Raw genomic sequence first — 22,831 nt, forward strand, 5'->3', positions numbered from 1 at the left:
ATTGAGTAGAGTAAATTAGAAAGTTGCTTAAAATTGCATGCTCTTTCTGAATCATTAAATTAAAAAATTGGGGTTAGTTTCCATTTAAAGACTTGAGCTCCAAATGGTAAATGGACCTTCAGACAAAAGGTCTGGATGCAGAAGAAGTGGCCAAGGAGTACAACTGGACATCTGAACCAGAATTGCATACCAAATTCTGCGAGATCAAGCTGGAGCAATCAGAATGACTGATGCCTCCTCTGCCTGATTCTGGCAATCACTCTGTGGTGAAAAACATAAGTCAGTTGAAATGACTATGGAGCCACCAGAGCATCCACAAACACTGCTTGAGGATCACTGGACCTCACAAAGTACCTGGTAAGTTTGTGGTTTAACAGACAGGCCATCAGATCTATCTCTAGGAGACCCCAAAAAATCCACTATCTGATTGAAAACATCAAGATGGAGAAACCATTCACCTGGATAAAAAGACTGACTACTGAGAAAATCCACTTCCTAGTTGTCCACTCTGGAATATGAACAGTAGAAATTAGACAGCAATTGACTTCTGCCTAGGAAAGAATTCAAGATACTTCTTTAATGGCTAGGGAACCTGATGATTAACATAGGCCACTGCTGTAACATTGTCCGTCTGAAAATGAAAAAAAAAAAAGACTTTTCAAGAGAGGCCAACTCTGGGTTCTAGAACATTTATTAGTAACCTCATCTCTCGAGGAGACCAAACCCCTTGTGCTCTGAGACTCCCAGATGCCCCCCCCCCCAACCTGAAAGACTTGCATCTGTAATCATCACAGACCAAGTAGAATGAACAAAAGTAGCCTCCTGCATAATAAGCTAGTGATTCAGCCACCAAGACAGAGACTGGTTTGTCCTGAAATCTAGAAGAATCCTTTGAGATAGCTGCATATGTTCCCTGCACCATTGCCAAAGCATACAAAAGGTGAAGAGGCCTCATGTGGAAGCGAGCAAACGGAATAGCACCCAAAGCAGGAATCATGAGACCATGATGGAAAAGAAATAGGCCGAAGGTTTAGAAAAGCAGATACTAGCTTCAATCGTCTTTGATCTGTCAAAGAAAGTCTCATGGAAACTGAATCTATCTGAACCCCCAGAAAAACAACCTTTGTCTGAGGTGCCAGCAAACTCTTTGGAAAATTGACCTTCCAACCATGTTGTTGAAAAAACACAACTGATTGAACCAAGATATAGTCCAGGTAGGAAAACACCACAACACCCTGATCACAGACAAAAGGGTACCTAGAAACTTTGAGAATATTCTGGGAGCTGTAGCCAGATAGTAGAGCAACAAACTGAAAGTGCTTGTCCAGAAAGGCAAACCTTAGAAACTGATAATGTTCTCTGTGAATAGGAACGGAAAGGGGTAAGCATCATTTAAATCTATTGGGGACATAAACTAACCTTGCTGAACAAAAAGGCAGAATAGCCCGAATAGTCTCCATTTTGAAAGTAGTTGTTTAGAGCCTTTAGATCAAGAATTGGTCTGAAAGTTCCTTTCTTCATGCAAAACTAAAGAGATTGGAATAAAACCTCATTCCCTGTTCCAACAAGGGAACAGGAACAATCACTTCCTGATTGAGCCTTCACATTGTTTTCATTACAGTGGACAGAAGAAAACTTCCCCTAGGAGGCCTTGTTCTGAAACCTATTTGATAACCCTGAGAGACTATATTTAGAACCCAGGGAGATCCTGAACAGACTAAAACCAAGCTTCCTGAAAAAGGTGTAACCTGTCCCCTACCAAAGTCTCTGGATCAGGGGCTGTACCTTCCTGCATACTTGGATGAGGAAGTAAATTTCTTGGGCTGCTTAGACAAAATCAACAGCTCTAGTGATTCCTCAGTCGGAAGAGCCTCACTGCATTTTTTGGATTCCAGCGACGAAGGGGACAGAGAGGGGGCCACAAACATAAGAGCCATCCCAGAGAGGAGTCGCACACTGAGTTCTACTAAAGAGAGAAGAGGAAAGCAGCAGAAAAGATGGTATTGCATATCTTCTAAAACATTATCAGACAGTGAGTACAAACTGTTAAATAGGGGACTATCTTTTTGCCCATATAAAAGCACTGATATGTTCGAGATTGTATCTTCAGAAATTCTACCGGACTTTAAGATTGCAGGTCATATATAATAATGTTGATAACTCATGTTATAAAGAATGATTTGAAGGAGGTTGATAATATTAATAAAGTATTTATAGCCAAACAAATGGGTTTAAAGAAAAAAAAATATATCCTGTTTTAGCCCTTCCTATAGCAATGGTAGTGTAGAAATGTTTATTAAAATGGTCAACAATGATATAGCATCATTGAATGATAAGATAAATAAAAATATTATTTGGAATAGGGCAAAATATAATAATTTAACTAGAAGAAGAGAGACAGGTCATTAAGAGGTTTAAACAAAAAAGATATAATAGTGAAATCTGCTGACAAGGGCAGAGCTACCATTGTTTTAGATAAATATTAAGTTGATGAAATTTAAAGCAATTACCTGGTGACCCTGTCATTAAAATTTAAAAGAAGATTAAAAATATTTTGCTGAGAACAGAAGTCAATGGGATCACTGACAAAACATTATCTAACTATATTCAGTATTTAAAGATCACCCTTAAATCCCAATATTCTATACAGTGCTTAAGGTTCATAAGTGTGTAAATAGACCACCTGGTAGACCTATAGTCTCCAGTGTAGACTTTATATTTACATATAGCCATTTTTAAATCGATAAATTGCTACAACCAGGTTATAATAATGTCATCTTTTATTAAAGAACTTTATTTACCTAGTTCCAAGTACATTCTATTTACTTTGGTTGTAAAAAGACTGTACACCTCTATAAAACACAAGACAGGAGTAGGTATCACCAGAAAAATGCTATCTAATAGTGACAATCAGGACAAATTGAATTTGCAGAGAAGCTTCTGGGATTGGTGTTATACTGGAATTATTTATTTATTCCATGGCTCATGGTTTGTGAAGGTTTGGGGTGCAGAGATGGATTTCAATGTTGCCAACCTGTGCATGAATTATTTTGAGGAGGCATTGGTCTATGAGAATAATTTATTCAAGCAGTTTGGCACACCACCTGGTGGCGCCTTATAGATGAATGGTTTGTTATATGGTGGGGTAACATTGAGACCCTAGAGAGTTTTGTGCAGTCCCTTAATGAAACGGCTGATGGCATAGAATTCAAGCTATCTAGCAGTGATTATACAAAAAGCTTAGGTGATGTACTGATGTAGGCTTAAAAAGAAAAATAGGCCAGAGTTATATCACTCCTTAGATTGCTACCCCTGCTGTTTGGTGTGTTCTAACTAGAACTCAATGATAAAAAGGGAAATATTTTTTCACCAGAGAACAGGCCATACGTTTCATATTAATGGTTATTTTACATAAATACAGCCTATGTTATATATATCTTATAAAATGACCATGTTCCCTTATATATAGGAGAATCTACAAGAAAAGCATGTGAGTGAATTAACCAGCATAACATTTTATATAATATAAAAAGATGATCAAGTCCCAGTTTCTAGCCATTTCATAGAATTTGGTCATAAAGTGAGTCAGATGAGATGGCAAATAATTGACCATTTAGGAATACGAAGGGTAAGAGGAGATAGGGAAAAAAATATATTAAAACAAAGGTAACCATATTGGATATACAATCTAGACACCATGTACCATAGGGGATTATATATAGAGATATATTTCTCTGTATTCGTTAAAATGAAGTTGTGTTTTATATTAATTTTCTCTATTACGCTTTTGGGGAGGTTAAATTATGCTGGGTAAAACTGATAAAAATTGTGTTGTGATTTTTGAAGTGGAAACCTCTCCATTTCTACATTGATATGTATATAAATTTAAGATAATATATGAAGTTAGTAAAAAGCCCTCTAGATGGCGATAAAAGACTGTATACTGGCAATACCTGTATCACCGGTATATAAATGACTGTGATTGGTTTTCCTGTGAAGAGCAGGTGTGAATGTAAAATGGTTTATGCATGATTAAGGCATTGGGGCCGAAACGTCGCAATATGTTTTAATTAACAGCTTTAATAAAAGAAATATGCTTTTTATATAAAGCAGTATGTGGTGCTGTGGATTTTGCTTAACTATGCTATAAGGGGTAACAGTGACCCCTACCACATGGATCATATCAAGTTAGTTGTATAACACTTTCAACATTGCTGTGCCCACCTGTTGATATACATTTGGAATTCAGGGATCCTGAGCAGACTGAAACCAAGTTTCATGCAGACTTGGAAGAGGGCTAAATGTAGCCATCAATTAGCAAGCGGTATGGGTTAGTCCCTATGCTCACATTCCTGATAGATACCAAGAGAAGGAAGAACATTTTATAATAGGATTAAATTAGAAAGTTGCTTAAAATTGCCTGCTCTATCTGAATCATGAAAGAAAGAAAAACATTGTGTTTTATATCCCTTTAACTCCAGGAGCCCGATCTTAAGAAATCTCTTGTAAGAAACAGAAGGTGCAGTAATAACGTTTAGCAGCAGGGGCAGCATTAGGCTGGTCAGAATGCATTTACAATACAAACATTTAACACTGTTACGAAAGTGTTAAGATGACCCAGCTTCTAAGGCAGATGTAGGGATAGAATCAGTAGGTTCTATAGCTGCAGAAAACTAATACATAAGTTAAATGCAGAAATCAACAAACATACAGATAAATGGTAATATTCCCATTAAAAGAACACTTGAGGAAAGGGAAACACTTAACTTCTCTGAAAGTAGCTCTTAAAAACCTTCAAAATCAAAAAAGTTAAAGCAATGATGGATGTGCATCTAAAAATATATGTGCATGAAACGCGGCGAGCTTTTGAAAATTTACACATGCAAAATGCCAGCAATAGTTTAAAAATGTACACAGTTCAAACAGTTTTTAAAGAGGAATTAACAAAATATATATAACTGTCCCAAGGCTATATACACATATAACAACCATATAATAAAATAACCTACAAGGCTTATAGAGTGCCACATAATAAAAATATAGTATTTACCAATAGGCACACTACTACTGGAGGAAGCCAAAAATGAGTGCTGAAACATAACAGCAGAGGGTCTGGAACAGGAGTGTATCGCCGATCCAACGGGAAGAGGCAAAGGACAAGTCCCTGTGACACCTGTGGAAGTCTTGTGACTTATTCCTCACAGATGAAAAATATGCCATACTCCAAATACAACCTTCATTCAAGAACTACACTATGAGGGGAAATTGGTCTCAACCCAATCTGAGAACCCATTCTCACTAAAGAATCAAATGGATATCTTCATTCTTCACCTTCCTCCTGCAGAGCCAAAGACAAGAGTGAGTTACCAGTGAGGTGGGAGAGGTTTTATAGAGCTCTTGGGAATTCCCAGGAGTAATGGATCGTGGACTCTTACCACCTGTATGAAAGAAATATGTATCCATTTCCACCAATATAGCAGCCCATAAGCTCCACATGTAGTACCTAACAAGGAGTTAAATTGCCTTAACATAAGAACAAGCATTTATGTGAGAATTTTAAAATAAATTTAAAAAACACAAACAGCTGGTTTGATGCCTTTAGGATTGTTACCATAATCACAGACCAAATGATGCCTCTCAATACAGCAGCAAGCTGAACGGGTTAGACCACTTGTTACAATGCTGTGAAACATTTTTAAACTACACAAATAAAAGCTTATTTTTAATTTTATAAAGGTTACAGTTACAAACCTTCCACTGCACTCTAAATGTTTCACTTTTATAAGACCTGCTTCCCTATAGTGTTAGTAGGTTCCTCTTAAAGGGACACTGCACTGTTAAATTGGTTTTCCATATGTGTTTCCAATGACTTGATACACCAGCTGCAGTATAAAATGTATGGGAAATTAGGTTTATTTTTGTTTACGAAAAAGTTGTGTTGCTAAGTAAAACACATCCCATTTAAATTGGCTATGTTTGCCGGAAAAGCAGGCATCTATCTTATCTCTCCCTATATATATGCATGCCTCATTGTCTTACCTCTGTAGCTTCTTTTTTACGTAGCTTTTTTTTGCGAATACAGCATAATTAATATGTTCAGTATAAACGGTAGTTTAAATACGCAAAATCGGTTGTTTTAAATGACAAAATAAAGGAAAATTAGCTATTTGTAAATAAATTATACCAATAATAACTCTAGCAAATAAAAATGATGATTGGGGGAAAGTGGGGGACGACAACATTTTACAGTATAATGTTCCTTTAAATCATACTTATTAAGCATGGAATTGCTTAAAGGGACACTGAACCCAAATTTTTTCTTTTGTGATTCAGATATAGCATGACATTTTAAGCAACTTTTTAATTTACTCCTATTATCAAATTTTCTTCATTCTCTTGGTATCTTTATTTAAAATGCAAGAATGTAAGTTTAGATGCCCGCCCATTTTTGGTGAACAACCTGGGTTGTCCTTGCTGATTGGTGGATAAATTCATCCACCAATAAAAAAGTGCTGTCCAGAGTTCTGAATAATAAAAAAAAGCTTAGATGCCTTCTTTTTCAAATAAAGATAGCAAGAAGAACAAAGAAAAATTGATAATAGGAGTAAATTAGAAAGTTGCTTAAAATTGCATGCTCTATGTGAATCACAAAAGAAAAAATTTGGATTCAGTGTCCCTTTAAGGTCTAAGGCTGACATTTGGTTTCCTGAGGAGAGGGTAACATACACTGTAGTGGAAGCAACATCTTGCAGTCCTTTGGAAATGTTCTGCTTTAACTCTCCCAACGTGGTGACTCCCAGCTTCCTTTTGATTTCTGCTAGATGCCTTTCCTTTGCAGCAAGCACCTGGCTTAGGGTTTGTATCTCCTCTTCCACCTAAAATAAAGGAAGAGAGGTTTAGGGGAAATACAGAATCATATACTTGCAGTTACTAAAACAGAAAGCGCTTTCACTATAGAGCGGACGCTTAGTCATATTAAACATATACACATTTCACATCTATACACAAAGGGGTTTATTTTTTGCAGTCACAACGGTTTCTTGTATAACTTATACAGATGGAATTTACAGCTCTGCACATAAAATCTTGTAGTGCAACAACATGAATGGGATGTTACCTGTAAATATTTACAGCAATAATGTAACTTGGCCAAGATTGCAACATATTTGATTACATTACACATATAAAGGAAATCCGGCTGTAATCAGATACTCTTGTGTTTTAGTTTGATATAAACAACTGTTTCAAAATATGCCCTCCTGGCAAGTAAATGCTGTACTGTTTAACTGGTAACGAAATGTTAGCTTTAGGACTTACTTGCAGCAGGCTTTTTGTCATTTGAGGGAATGTGCAGCTCCTGTTGCTGTAAATAAAACCCACAGAAGGATACGGGGACTTTATCACAATCAGAGAGTTAATGGGTCATTATACTAGAGAAATCGCTTGCTCTAATTTGCAACTGTGTCTGCTTACCCCAGCAAAGGGATTAAGCACATATTGTTTAGGGAACTGCAGAGAATGGCCGGTTCCAAAGGGAAACTGCTTTTGGCTTCCACTGCTTATTGGTTCACCAGCAGTGGGGGTGAAACATAGAGCTGCAGATTCACAAGTGCTAAAATGACATGATCTAATAAATTATAGCATGGAATTCATTCACCATAATGGCCCTTTATTGCAGCAATAACAGCAAGCAGGACACAGCAGGATGAAAACTGAAGCTTGCTGCAAAGCTAGTAGTCAGGATTCATCACAGCCATTATGTAGCAGACATGCTTTGCTGTCCCATTAAAGAGAAGTTAAACACATACACAAGACTTCCCCTTACTTTAGCCAGCAGTGTGCATGTGTCTACAGCTTCTGCCCTCCAAGACAATTAGTATTTTTTATTTCTACTGTATACAGGTTTTCATAATTCCAGGTTATTTGCTGGTTAGATATTCTATTGCAAAAATGAAATGTTCTGCTTTGCTAGAGCTAGTAATTTTGCATAATTGTCCCATCCTAATGTTTTATAAATAGGTCAGGAGAACTCCATACTGTGTTTTACCCACAACGTCATCGGAAATGTCTGCATCAGCTGCCTAAGATGTAGAGATCTTGTAGAATAAGCTTTAAAACCAAGTGGCAGGTGTGCAAGATTCCAGGCTTTGCCTAAAGGCTCCATTAGGAAATATTAGCAGTGCAGTGATTTCCTCCTTTCTTTTGTCCCTTTAATACATATGTGAAAACATAGATAATTTATGCCGGATTTTTTGAAATGACCAAAGAACTATCTTGTCATAAAGGAGGAACAGATGGACCCGCTGGAATATGAAGGTATGCATCTTGAATGCATCCTTATGGATGAAACACATTTATTAAAATCAGTAATGATTAATACACATTTACAAAGGTCCTTCTTCAAAATCAAGTGAATCAAAACTCGTCCCAAATATAGAGAGGTGGTATTCAAAATCAAGAGGTGCGGCTGATATATGCAGCTCTTTAGAAGATGGGTGAAATTCTAAAGGAAAATGTAAGCGACTGTAATATTTCATGTTTCAGGCAGCCATATTGGCAATACAAATGTGTGTATTCTTGCTGCAAATCTTCATCATTTATTTGCTTGCAAGCACTGTTTAAGCAATGAAAGAAATAGAACCAGATAGCACAGCAGAAGGAAACTACTTGTATATGCATAATACATAATCCAACTCAAGATTTTATCTGTTTTATGTCTTTAGTCACACAAAGGACCCCTTAAGTTACAGGGGGGAAATCAATACTGTTAAGATGCTTACAATAAAATAAAAAAAATGCTTACAATAAAAATTAAAATATTAAAAGTAAAAACATCCCTATTTCTGTACTTGAAATCAATGCTTTTTTTTCCCCAAGTGGTGCTTTAAAACTCGTTGCCATTCTGTCTATTAATTACAGCCAGTGCAGCATTGTACTGAATTCTGGCCAGGTGTTCTGGGAGCTGGGATCTGCAGGTGCACTATTAGGAAGAGAACTGCTGCATAGTGCCAGGGGCTGCACTAAGTATTGTTGGATTAGCACGGCCATCTCTCTGGATACTCTTCTGCCAGATCTGAACATTTTAACAACACTACTTTATGGCTCACTGAATCTGTCTGACCCCTCTAGCGAGATATGCTGTTTATGGACCAATCATACTGGCTCATTATCATTGAAGCTGTCTTATGGCTATGGAACTTGTCTCATCATCCTGTTCTGACATTTGGTTTTAGACGCCTTCATTGATTCTGACCCCTGGCCAGTGGCCTGTCTACGGATCTTCCTGCTACCACTCTTTCTGGTTTCTGCAGCCCATCTTCTGCTGAACTGGTTCCAGGCAGAAAACCAGGTAATTCTCTAAAATGACCTTACACATTCACACAAAATTTACACAGCACATTTTCTATGCATTTCTTTTTTAATACAAGTCAAAATATGCAGGTTAAAGCGAATCTGCTTGAAAACATTTATTTTTTTATTTTTATTTTTTTAAATAGAGGCCAAAAGTAATTTGGAGATTGCAAAATAAGTGTCAGACAGACTGAAAGCTCAAGTTATGTCACAAGACTGGACATGGTAATTAGGCAATATTCTACACAGCATACAGGGTGGATTTGATTCGAGTCAAGTTGCTTTAAATCGCTAGTCAGTAAGACTCCATTTGAATCCTAGTTTTCTACACAAGGTTTTCATTTTTACAATAACTTTTCAGATTATTTTTCTATTTACAGTATATAAAAAGAAAATACTGATTTGGTTTTATACATTAGAAATAGAAAGATAGATCATTAGGAAATGATTGGTAAGGTGAACCATTCATATTTGATCAACTTTAAAACTGAACTTCATTGGAGGGTGACAAATAATCATTACCTCAATAATTAAATAGTTCTATTTATCTAAAAAAAAGCACCATTACCTTATTTATAACAATTTAAATCGTTTTATTTCACTAAAAACATCATTATAGGTTTCCCTTTAATGTTTACTGTTTGCCTCTCCCTCCTCATACTTAGGTCCTTGTGTAGATCTATCCAACTCCAAACAATTTTCTATTCATAGAGCTTCTTGAAACTTTAGGGCTTTGCTCACAAAGAGATGAATTGCAGGTGAATTGTAGGTGATTTTAAATCATTCATTAACTATGATTTATCAAGGGCTAAACCCAGTGAGTTAGCCCTGCACAATGAATAGTTAATGCTGCATACAATTCACCTGCAATTCTCCTGTTTTAGGTAAACTGTACACAACATTAAAGGGACAGTATACACCATTTTGTTATATAACTGCATGTAATAGACACTACTATAAAATATGCACAGATACGGATATAAAAATCCAGTATAAAACCATTTAAAAACTTAATTAGAAGCTTCCAGTTTAGCTCTGTTTAAAAGGTTACTGGAACACCCACTGCAACTGGGAAATTGCAGACACTCCCCCCTCCCCCTTTTTTTGTATATGAAAAGACCCTTTACACAAACAGAAGCTATCTGGAGTAGGTATACGTCGGTATTCTCCTAAAAACAAAACTATACTTTTTTTAAAAAACTTTATGGGCTATATAAATGGATCATCTACAAAACATTTATGCAAAGAAAAATCTAGTCTATAATGTCCCTTTAACTATGCAATGTGCAGGGCTAACAACTCACTGGGTTTGGCCCTTCATAATACATAGTTAATGGCGGGAATTTAAATAAAAGACCACATTAGTAAGAGGTTGACTGTGTATCAAGATTTGCAGAGGAACAATATAATTAAAAGGGAATAAAAGTCAAAATTAAACTTTCATTGTAGAACATGCAATTTTAAACAACTTTTCAATTAACTCCTATTTAACTTGTTTCATTCTCTTGATATCATTGGTTGAAAAGCATACCTAGGTAGACTTAGGATCAGCAATGCACTAATGAGAGCTAGCTGCTGATTGGTAGCTACACATTTATGCATCTCGTCATTGGCTCACCCAATGTGTTCAGCTAGCTCCTAGTAGTGCATTTCTGCCACTTTAACAAAAGATACAAAACGCATGAAGCACTTTTGATAATATAAGTAAATCTAAATGTTTAAAATTGTATGCTCTCTCTGAATCAGGACATAAAAATATTGGGTTTATGTTTGCTGTGAACAATAAGCATGTTATTTCTACACACATGAATTCACAGTTTTGAGAACTACAAAAACAAGAATATGTGAGAATATCTTCTAGCTAGATAGAGTGCGCAATATAAACTAACATTAACATCTTTGAGCACATAACATTGTAAATGGATTAATAGAATTAATTTACCAAAAAAAAAACATTGCAGCCATTAATTTATAGCCTCATGTTTCATAATTAGAAATAAATCCTTATTTCAGGATGAATAACGTTTGGTTATAATGTATCTTAAATAGAAACATTCCTTAGAAATATTTTTCAACAAAAAAAATAACAACCAAAAAAACATTTTCTTTAAAAAAAATAAATCCTATTTAACCCCTTAATGACCACAGCACTTTTACACTTTCTGTCCGTTTGGGACCAAGGCTATTTTTACATTTTTGCTGTGTTTGTGTTTAGCTGTAATTTTCCTCTTACTCATTTACTGTACCCACACATATTATATACTGTTTTTCTCGCCATTAAATGGACTTTCTAAAGATACCATTATTTTCATCATATCTTATAATTTACTATAAAAACATTATAAAATATGAGGAAAAAATGGATAAAAACACACTTTTTATAACTTTGACCCCCAAAATCTGTTACACATCTACAACCACAAAAAAAAAACCCCATGCTAAATAGTTTCTAAATTTTGTCCTGAGTTTAGAAATACCCAATGTTTACATGTTCTTTGCTTTTTTTTGCAAGTTATAGGGCCATAAATACAAGTAGCACTTTGCTACTTCCTAACCACTTTTTTCAAAATTAGCGCTAGTTACATTGGAACACTAATATCTTTCAGGAATACCTGAATATCCATTGACATGTATATATTTAAGTATTGATCTAGGCCCATTTTGGTATATTTCATGCCACCATTTCACCGCCAAATGCGATCAAATAAAAAAAAATTGTTCACTTTTTCACAAATTTTTTCACAAACTTTAGGTTTCTCACTGAAATTATTTACAAACAACTTATGCAATTATAGCATACATGGTTGTAAATGCTTCTTTGGGATCCCCTTTGTTCATAAATAGCAGAGATATATGGCTTTGGCTTTGCTTTTTGGTAATTAGAAGGCTGCTAAATTCCACTGCGCACCACACGTGTATTATGCCCAGCAGTGAAGGGGTTAATTAATTAGGGAGCTTCTAGGGTTCATTTTAGCTTTAGTGTAGTAGACAACCCCAAGTATTGATCTAGGCCCATTTTGGTATATTTTTTTGAGGATGTACCCTGCACGTCCTCGGTCGTTAAGGGGTTAAATAAATAAAAAAATCTGATTTAAAGGGATAGTAAACAACAAAAACATTGTTTAAAAACATAGTTAATCCCTTTATTTACCATTCCCTAGTTTTGCATAACCAACACTATAATAGAAATATACTTTTTCCCTCTGTAAATTACCTTGTATCTAAGCTTCTGCCTCGCCAGACTTGCATTTCAGTCAATTAGTGCCGACTCTTAAATAACTTCATGTGCATGAGCACAATGTTATCTATATGAAACACATTAACTAACACCCTCTAGCTGTGAAAAACTGTCAAATGCATTCAGATAAGAGGTGGCCTTCAAAGGCTTAGAAATTAGCATATGAGCCTACCTAGGTTTAGTTTTCAACTAAGAATACCAGAGAACAATGCAAGTTTGATGATAAAAGTAAATTAGAAAGTTGTTTAAAATAACATGTCCTATTTGAATCATGAAAGTTTAATTTGAACTTTACTATCCCTCTAAATTATTTTTAAATCATTTATTTTTTTTATGAAGTAGTCTGGTGAGGCCAGTTTAATACTTTGCAATATTATAAAATTTTCTGTTATTTATAAATATGACCCACATTTTTAATATTCCTTTAAGATATCCAATTCACAAATCAATTGTATAATTTAACATAAATTGATGCAATGATAATTTGTGCAAAAAATATTGAAAATATTTAATATTCGCTCATTTTAGATTAATATTGGCTTAAATTTTAGCCAGGTGATCAGTAAAATCAGTCAGGTGGTGTAGGTGGTGTGCCCATTAAATAGGTCTTGGGAAGAACACTGCTAAGGGGTGGTGGGTGACTTGGGGTAACTTGCAATTGTCAGCATCAGATATAACTCCATAGTTCGTTTTGTGGAAGATTTTGAGACCTCCAAGGTAAAAGTTGCACATGAGCCTGTTAATCATAAGAAAGCCCATAGATAGGGCAGATCAGTGCTCTAGTCTGCGTGAGTATTCATTTAGGGCCCAATGTTCGGCTAGATTACGAGTTTTGAGGGAAGAGCTGCTCGGTACTAACTTGCAAGTTATTGTCACCGCTCACTTACCTACAGCGCTGATATTACAGGTTTACAAAAATCCGGCGTTAGCAGGCAAAAAGTGAGCGTAGAGCAAAATTGAACTCCATATCGCACTCTAATACCAGCGCTGCTGAACGCTACGGTGAGCTGGTTTTATGTGCTCTTGCACGATTTCTCCATAGACATCAATGGGGAGAGCCGGCTGAAAAAAAGTCTAACACCTGCAAAAAAGGAGCGTAAAGCTCCGTAAAGCAGCCCCATTGATTCCTATGGGGAAACAAAATGTATGTCTACACCTAACACCCTAACATGAACCCTGAGTCTAAACACCCCTAATCTTACACTTATTAACCCCTAATTTGCCACCCCCGACATTGCCGACACCTACATTATACTTATTAACCCCTAATCTGCTGCCCCCGACATCGCCGACACCTACATTATACTTATTAACCCCTAATCTGCTGCCCCCAACATCGCCAACACCTACATAATGTTATTAACCCCTAATCTCCCGCCCCCAATGTCGCCGCAACCAACCTACACTAATTAACCCCTAATCTGCCGCCCCCAATGTCGCCGCCACTATACTAAATGTATTAACCCCCACTAACTTTAATGTAATTAAAATAAATGTAAATAAAACCTACTATTAATAACTAAATAATTCCTATTTAAAACTAAATACTTACCTATAAAATAAACCCTAAGCTAGCTACAATATAAATAAGTTACATTGTACCTAGCTTAGGTTTTATTTTTATTTCACAGGCAATTTTGTATTTATTTTAAACTAGGTAGACTAGTTATTAACCATTTACTAACTACCTAGCTAAAATAAATACAAATTTACCTGTAAAATAAAACCTAACCTGTCTTACACTAACACCTAACCTTACACTACAATTAAATAAATTACATAAATTAAATACAATTAACTAAATTACACAAAATAAAAAAAAAGAAATTATCAGATATTTAAACTAATTACACCTAATCTAATAGCCCTATCAAAATAAAAACCCCTAGCGTAAACTAAAATACCAATAGCCCTTGAAAGGGCCTTTTGCGGGGCATTGCCCCAAAGAAATCAGCTCTTTTAACCTGTAAAAAAAATATACAAACAACCCCCCAACATTAAAACCCACTACCCACACAACCAACCCTCCAAATAAAATCCTAACTAAAAAAAACTAAGCTCCCCATTGCCCTAAAAAGGCATTTGGATGGGCATTGCCCTTAAAAGGGCATTTAGCTCTTTTTCTGCCCAAAACCCTAATCTAAAATAAAACCCACCCAATAAACCCTTAAAAATGCCTAACACTAACCCCCGAAGATCCACTTACAGTTTTTGAAGACCCAACATCTATCCTCAACGAAGCCAGCAGAAGTCCTCAACAAAGCGGCAGAAGTCTTCATCCAACCGGCATCTTCTATCTTCATCCATCCGGCGCGGAGTGGGTCCATCTTCAAGACATCCCGCGCAGAGCATCCTCTTCAATCGACATCTTCTTCCGAATGAGGTTTCCCTTTAAATGACGTCAAGATGGCGTCTCTTAGATTCCGATTGGCTGATAGATTTCTATCAGCCAATCGGAATTAAGATCCTATAGGCTGATCCAATCAGCCAATAGGATTGAGCAGAAAGAGCAGAGATTTGTCCCTTCAAGGTACTTGCAGACAAACCTTTATCCAAACCATCCTGAAGAAACTGTAAAATTCTAGGAATCCTAAAAGAATGTCAAGAGAATTTATGAGAAAAACACCATGAAATATAGGTTTTCCAAACCCGATAATAAATCTTCCCTGGAACAGACTTACGAGCCTGTAGCATAGTATTAATTACGGAGTCAGAGAAACCTCTATAACTAAGTACTAAGCGTTCAATTGCCATACCTTCAAATTTAGCGATTTGAGATCCTGATGAAAAAACAGCCCTTGAGACAGAAGGTCCGGCCTTAAAGGAAGTGGCCAAGGCTGGCAAGTGGACATCCAGACAAGATCCTCATACCAAAACCTGTGAGGCCATGCTGGTGATATCAGAAACACATGCAATTGTTCCAATATGATCTTGGAGATCACCCTTGGAAAAAGAACTAGAGGAGGAAAAATGTAAGCAGGTTGGTAAAACCAAGGAACTGCTAACGCATCCACCATATCCACCTGAGGATCCCTGGACCTGGAAAGGTACCTGTGAAGCTTCTTGTTTAGATGGGAAGCCATCAGATCTATTTCGGAAAGACCCCACATCTGTACAATCTGACAAAATACATCTGGATGGAGAGACCACTCTCCTGGATGTAAAGACTGACGAGTGAGATAATCCGCTTCCCAATAGTCTACACCTGGAATATGTATTGCAGAAATTAGACAGGAGTTGGATTCCACCCAAGAAAGTATCCAAGATAATTCTTTCATCACTAAAGGACTGCGAGTCCCCCCTTGATGATTGACATATGCCACAGTTATGATGTTGTCTGTCTGAAAACAAATGAATAATTCTCTCTTTAATAGCGGCCTTAGCCTGAAGAGCCCTGAAAATAGCACAGAGTTCTAAAATATTGATTGGTAACCTTGCCTCGTGAGGATTCCAAACTCGTTGTGCTGTCAGAGACCCCAAGACAGCTCCCCAACCTGTGAGACTTGCATTTGTCGAAATCACAGTCCAGGCAGGATGAACAAAAGAGGCCCCTTGAATAATCCGATGATAGACTAACCACCAGGACAGAGAGAGTTGAATGTTGGGATTTAAGTATATCAACTGTGATATCCGAGTATAATCCCTGCACCATTAATTCAGCATGCAAAGCTGCAGAGGTCTAATATGAAAATGAGCAAAGGGGATCGCGTCCGATGCTGCAGTCATGAGACCTAAAACTTCCATGCACATAGCCACTGAAGGGAATGATCGAGACTGAAGGTTTAGACAGGCAGAAACCTATTTCATTTCTATCTTGTCTGTTAGATTCAGTGTCCATGACTTTGTCTTTATCTGGAAACCTAAAAAAAGGTAACCCTTGTCTGAGAAATCAAGGAACTCTATGGTAAATTGATCCTCCAACCATGTCTTTGAAGAAACAACACAAGTTGATTTGTGTGAGATTCTGCTAAATGAAAAGATTGAGCCAGTACCAAGATATCGTCCAAATAATGAAACACCACAATACCCTGCTCTCTGATTACAGATAGAAGGGCACAGAGAACCTTCAAAAAGATTCTTGGAGCCGTTGCTAGGCCAAATGAAAGAGCAACAAACTGGTAATGCTTGTCTAGAAAAGAGAATCTCAGAAACTGACATAGTGGTCTGGATGAATTGGAATATGAAGATACGCATCCTGTAAGTCTATTGAGGACATGTAATGAACTTGATGAACAAAAGGCAGAATAGTACTTATAGTCACCATCTTGAAAGTTGGGACTCTTACAAAATGATTTAAAAACTTCAGATCCAGAACTGGTCTAAAGGATTTTCCTTCTTCGGGACAATGAATAGATTTGAATAAAAACCCAGACCCTGTTCCAGAATTGGAACTGGTACAATCACTCCTGAAAGCTCTAGATCTGAAACACATTTCAGAAAAGCCTGAGCTTTCACAGGATTTGTTGGAACGTGAGAGAGAACAAAATCTTCTCACAGGAGGTCTTATTCTGAAACCTATTTGATACCCCTGGGAGACAATGATCTGAATCCAATGATTCTGAATTAAACCTGCCCAAATGTCTTGAAATAATTTCAATCTGCCCCCCACCAGCAGAACTGGATCGAGGGGGGATGGCTTTGGTTTCTTGTAAGGCATGGATTTATTCCAACTCAAGGATGGCTTCCAATTGGAGCCAGAGTCTTTAGGGGAAGGAGTGTTTTTTTGTTCTCTATTCAGACGAAAGGAACTAAACCAATTAGAAGCTTTAGATTTGCCTTAAAGGGACACTGAACCCAAATTTTTTATTTCATGATTCAGATAGAGCATGACATTTTAAGCAACTTTCTAATTTACTCCTAATATCAAATTTTCTTCATTCTCTTGGTATCTTTATTTGAAATGCAAGAATCTAAGTTTAGATGCCGGCCCATTTTTGGGAAACAACCTGGGTTGTCCTTGCCGATTGGTGGATATATTCATCCACCAATAAAACATAAATTCATTTCTTTCATATTGGCAAGAGTCCATGAGGCCCACCCTTTTGTGGTGGTTATGATTTTTTTTGTATAAAGCACAATTATTCCAATTCCTTCTTAATGCTTTTGCTCCTTTCTTTATACAAAAAAAATCATAACCACCACAAAAAGGGTGGGCCTCATGGACTCTTGCCAATATGAAAGAAATTAATTTATCAGGTAAGTTCTTACATAAATTATGTTTCCTTTCATGTAATTGGCAAGAGTCCATGAGCTAGTGTCGTATGGGATAGCAAATACCCAAGATGTGGAACTCAACACAAGAGTCACTAGAGAGGGAGGAATAAAAATAAAGACAGCCAATTCCGCTGAAAAAAGAATCCACAACCCAAATCAAAAAGTTTTAATCTTTATAATGAAAAAAACTGAAAATATAAGCAGAAGAATCAAACTGAAACAGCTGCCTGAAGAACTTTTCTATCAAAAACTGCTTCTGAAGAAGAGAAAACATCAAAATGGTAGAATTTAGTAAAAGTATGCAAAGAAGACCAAGTTGCTGCTTTGCAAATCTGATCAACAGAAGCTTCATTCTTAAAAGCCCAGGAAGTAGAAACTGACCTAGTAGAATGAGCCGTAATCCTCTGAGGCGGGGATTTACCCGAATCCAAATAAGCATGATGAATCAAAAGCTTTAACCAAGACGCCAAAGAAATGGCAGAAGCCTTCTGACCTTTCCTAGAACCAGAAAAGATAACAAATAGACTAGAAGTCTTTCTGAAATCTTTAGTAGCTTCAACATAATATTTCAAAGCTCTAACCACGTCCAAAGAATGCAAAGATCTTTCCAAAGAATTCTTAGGATTAGGACATAACGAAGGGACAACAATTTCTCTACTAATGTTGTTGGAATTCACAACTTTAGGTAAAAATTGAAATGAAGTCTGCAAAACCGCCTTATCCTGATGAAAAATCAGAAAAGGAGACTCACAAGAAAGAGCAGATAATTCAGAAACTCTTCTAGCAGAAGAGATGGCCAAAAGAACCAATACTTTCCAAGAAAGTAATTTAATGTCCAGAGAATGCATAGGCTCAAACGGAAGAGCCTGTAAAGCCCTCAAAACCAAATTAAGACTCCAAGGAGGAGAAATTGGCATAATGACAGGCTTGATACGAACCAAAACCTGTACAAAACAATGAATGTCAGGAAGATTAGCAATTTTTCTGTGAAACAGAACAGAAAGAGCAGAGATTTGTCCTTTCAAGGAACTTGCAGACAAACCCTTATCCAAACCATCCTGAAGAAACTGTAAAATTCTAGGAATTCTAAAAGAATGCCAAGAGAATTTATGAGAAGAACACCATGAAATGTAAGTCTTCCAAACTCGGTAATAAATCTTTCTAGACACAGATTTGCGAGCCTGCAACATAGTATTAATCACTGAGTCAGAGAAACCTCTATGACTAAGCACTAAACGTTCAATCTCCATAACTTAAAATTTAATGATTTGAGATCCTGATGGAAAAATGGATCTTGAGATAGAAGGTCTGGCCTTAACGGAAGTGGCCAAGGTTGGCAACTGGACATCCGAACAAGATCCACATACCAAAACCTGTGTGGCCATGCTGGAGCCACCAGCAGTACAAATGAACGCTCCATTATGATTTTGGAAATCACTCTTGGAAGAAGAACTAGAGGCGGAAAGATATAAGCAGGTTGATAATTCCAAGGAAGTGACAACGCATTCACTGCTTCCGCCTGAGGATCCCTGGAACTGGACAGATACCTGGGAAGATTCCTGTTTAAATGAGAAGCCATCAAGAGCTGGATTCCGCCCATGCAAGTATCCAAGATACTTCTTTCATAGCTTGAGGACTGTGAGTCCCACCTTGATGATTGACATACGCCATGGTTGTGACATTGTCTGTCTGAAAACAAATAAACGGTTCTCTCTTCAGAAGAGGCCAAAACTGAAGAGCTCTGAGAATCGAACGGAGTTCCAAAATATTGATTGTTAATCTCGCCTCTTGAGATTTCCAAATCCCCTGCACTGTCAGAGATCCCCAGAGAGCTCCCCAACCTGAAAGACTTGCATCTGTTGAAATCACAGTCCAGGTTGGAAGAACAAAAGAGGCCCCTTGGACCAAACGGTGGTGATCTAACCACCAAGTCAGAGATAGTCGAATATTAGGATTTAAGGATATTAATTTTGATATCTTTGTATAATCCCTGCACCATTAGTTCAGCATACAAAGCTGAAGAAGTCTCATGTGAAAACGAGCAAAGGGGATCACATACGATGCTGCAGTCATGAGACCTAAAACCTCCATGCACATAGCTACTGAAGGGAATGATTGAGACTGAAGGTTCCGACAGGCTGAAACCAATTTCAGACGTCTTTTGCCTGTTAGAGACAAAGTCATGGATACTGAATCTATTTGGAATCCTAAAAAAGGTTACCCTTGTCTGAGGAATCAAGGAACTTTTTGGTAAATTGATCCTCCAACCATGTCTTTGAAGAAACAACACTAGTTGATTCGTGTGAGATTCTGCAGAATGTAAAGACAGAGCAAGTACCAAGATATCGTCCAAATAAGGATACAAAGCAATACCCCGCTCTCTGATTACAGAGAGTAGGGCACCGAGAACCTTTGAAAAAATCCTTGGAGCTGTTGCTAGGCCAAAATGAAGAGCAACAAATTGGTAATGCTTGTCTAGAAAAGAGAATCTCAGGAACTGATAATGATCTGGATGAATCGGAATATGAAGATAAGCATCCTGTAAGTCTATTGTGGACATATAATGCCCTTGCTGAACAAAAGGCAGAATAGTCCTTATAGTCACCATTTTGAATGTTGGTATTCTTACATAACGATTCAAAATTTTTAGATCCAGAACTGGTCTGAAAAAATTCTCTTTCTTTGGAACAATGAACAGATTTGAATAAAACCCCAGACCCCGTTCCAGATATGGAACTGGCACAATTACCCCGGATAACTCCAGGTCTGAAACACACTTCAGGAAAGCCTGAGCCTTTACTGGGTTCACTGGAATGCGAGAGAGAAAGAAACTTCTCACAGGCGGTCTTACCTTGAAACCTATTCTGTACCCTTGAGAAACAATGTTCTGAATCCAATGATTTTGGATTGCATTGATCCAAACATCCATGAAAAATCGAAGTCTGCCCCCTACCAGCTGCGATGGAATGAGGGCCGCACCGTCATGCGGACTTGGGGGCTGGTTTTGATTTTCTAAAAGGCTTGTATTTATTCCAGACTGGAGAAGGCTTCCAATTGGAAACCATTCCTTTAGGGGAAGGGTCAGGTTTCTGTTCCTTATTCTGACGAAAGGAACGAAAACGGTTAGTAGCCCTAAATTTACCCTTAGATTTTTTATCCTGAGGCAAAACGGCTCCCTTCCCCCCAGTGACAGTTGAAATGATAGAATCCAACTGAGAACCAAATAATTTATTACCTTGGAAAGTTAGAGATAGCAATGTTGACTTAGAAGTCATATCCGCATTCCAAGATTTAAGCCATAAAGCTCTTCTAGCTAAAATAGCTAAATACATATACTTGACATCAATTCTAATGAGATCAAAAATGGCATCACAAATGAAATTATTAGCATGTTGAATTAGCTTAACAATGCTATATACATTAGGATCTGGTACTTGTTGCGCTAAAGTTTCCAACCAAAAAGTTGAAGCTGCAGCAACATCAGCCAAAGAAATAGCAGGCCTAAGAAGATGACCTGAACATAAATAAGCCTTCCTTAGATAAGATTCAAGCTTCCTATCTAAAGGATCTTTAAAAGAAGTAGAGAAGAGATAGCCCCATCAACTTTGGGGATCTTTTCCCAAAACTCCAACAATCTATCAGTCGGCAAAGGGTACAGTCTCTTAAACCTTGAAGAAGGAGTAAATGAAGTACCCAGACTATTCCATTCCCTAAAAATTACCTCTGAAATAGCATCAGGAATTGGAAAAACCTCTGAAATAACTACATGAGGTTTAAAAACCGAATTTAAATGTTTACTGGTTTTAATATCAAGAGGACTAGTCTCCTCCATATCTAATGCAATCAACACCTCTTTAATAAAGAACGAATATACTCCATTTTAAATAAATATGAAGTTTTGTCAGTGTCAATATCTGAGGCAGAATCTTCTGAACCAGATAGATCCTCATCAGAGATGGATAAATCAGAATGCTGTCGGTCATTTAAAAATTCATTGAATTTATGAGAAGTTTTAAAAGACCTTTTACGTTTATTAGAAGGTGGTATAACAGACAGGGCCTTCTGAATAGAATTAAAAACAAATTCTCTCACATTAACAGGAATATCCTGAACATTAGATGTTGAAGGAATAATAACAGGTAATGTATTATTACTAATGGAAATATTGTCTGCGTTTGAAAGTTTATGATGACAACTAACACAAACTACAGCCGGAGGAACAGTTACCACAAGTTTACAACAAATGCACTTAGCTTTGGTAGAACCAACATCAGGCAGCAGCATTCCAGAAGTAGATTCTGATATAGGGTCAGATTGGGACATCTTGCAATATGTAATAGAAAAAAGAACATATAAAGCAAAATGATCAATTTCCTTATATGACAGTTTCAGGAATGGGAAAATATGCAAACAGAATAAGCCTCTGGAAACCAGAAGCAAAAATACATGAAGACTTAAATAATGTCAAAAGTCTGGCGCCAAGTATGACGATCACAACGGACAAAATATTTTTTGGAGCCAAAAACGTCTGCAATAAACACGAGCGTCAAAGATGACGCAACTACGTGAAAAATTTTCGGCGCCAAGTAAGACGCCGGAAATGATGAAAATACATCAACAAACGTAATTCTCGCGCCAAAAATGACGCAATAAATTATAGCATTTTGCGCACCCGCAAGCCTAACAGCCCGCAATTTGGAAAAAAAGTCAATTTTGAAAAATTTCAGGTAAGAATTTTTTTTTTTTTTTTTATATGTGCATTTCCCAAAATGAAACTGACAGTCTGTAAAAAAGGAAATATACTGATAAACCTGAATCATGGCAAATATAAGTACAAACATTATATTTAGAACTTTACATTTAAAGTGCCAAACCATAGCTAAGAGTGTCTTAAATAAAGGAAAACATACCAAAAACACTCATCTACATAAAGTAGATAGCCAAACCAGTACTGAAACGAGAATCAGCAGAGGTAATGGTATTATAAGAGTATATTGTCAATCTGAAAAGGGAGGTAGGAGATGAATC

At 36.9% G+C, this 22,831-nt stretch overlaps 1 protein-coding gene across 1 annotated transcript in view; it reads right to left on the minus strand.

Moving 5' to 3' along the window:
• The window catches only part of TPD52 (tumor protein D52), a 212,582-nt gene that overhangs the window by 35,024 nt on the left and 154,727 nt on the right, over positions 1-22,831 (minus strand). The window contains exon 3 of the mRNA XM_053715154.1: positions 6,727-6,875. Within this exon, the coding sequence (XP_053571129.1) occupies positions 6,727-6,875 (149 nt within the window). The remainder of the gene's footprint in view (positions 1-6,726; positions 6,876-22,831) is intronic.

The sequence above is a fragment of the Bombina bombina genome, chromosome 5, assembly GCF_027579735.1.
Source record: "Bombina bombina isolate aBomBom1 chromosome 5, aBomBom1.pri, whole genome shotgun sequence".
NCBI lineage: Eukaryota > Metazoa > Chordata > Amphibia > Anura > Bombinatoridae > Bombina > Bombina bombina.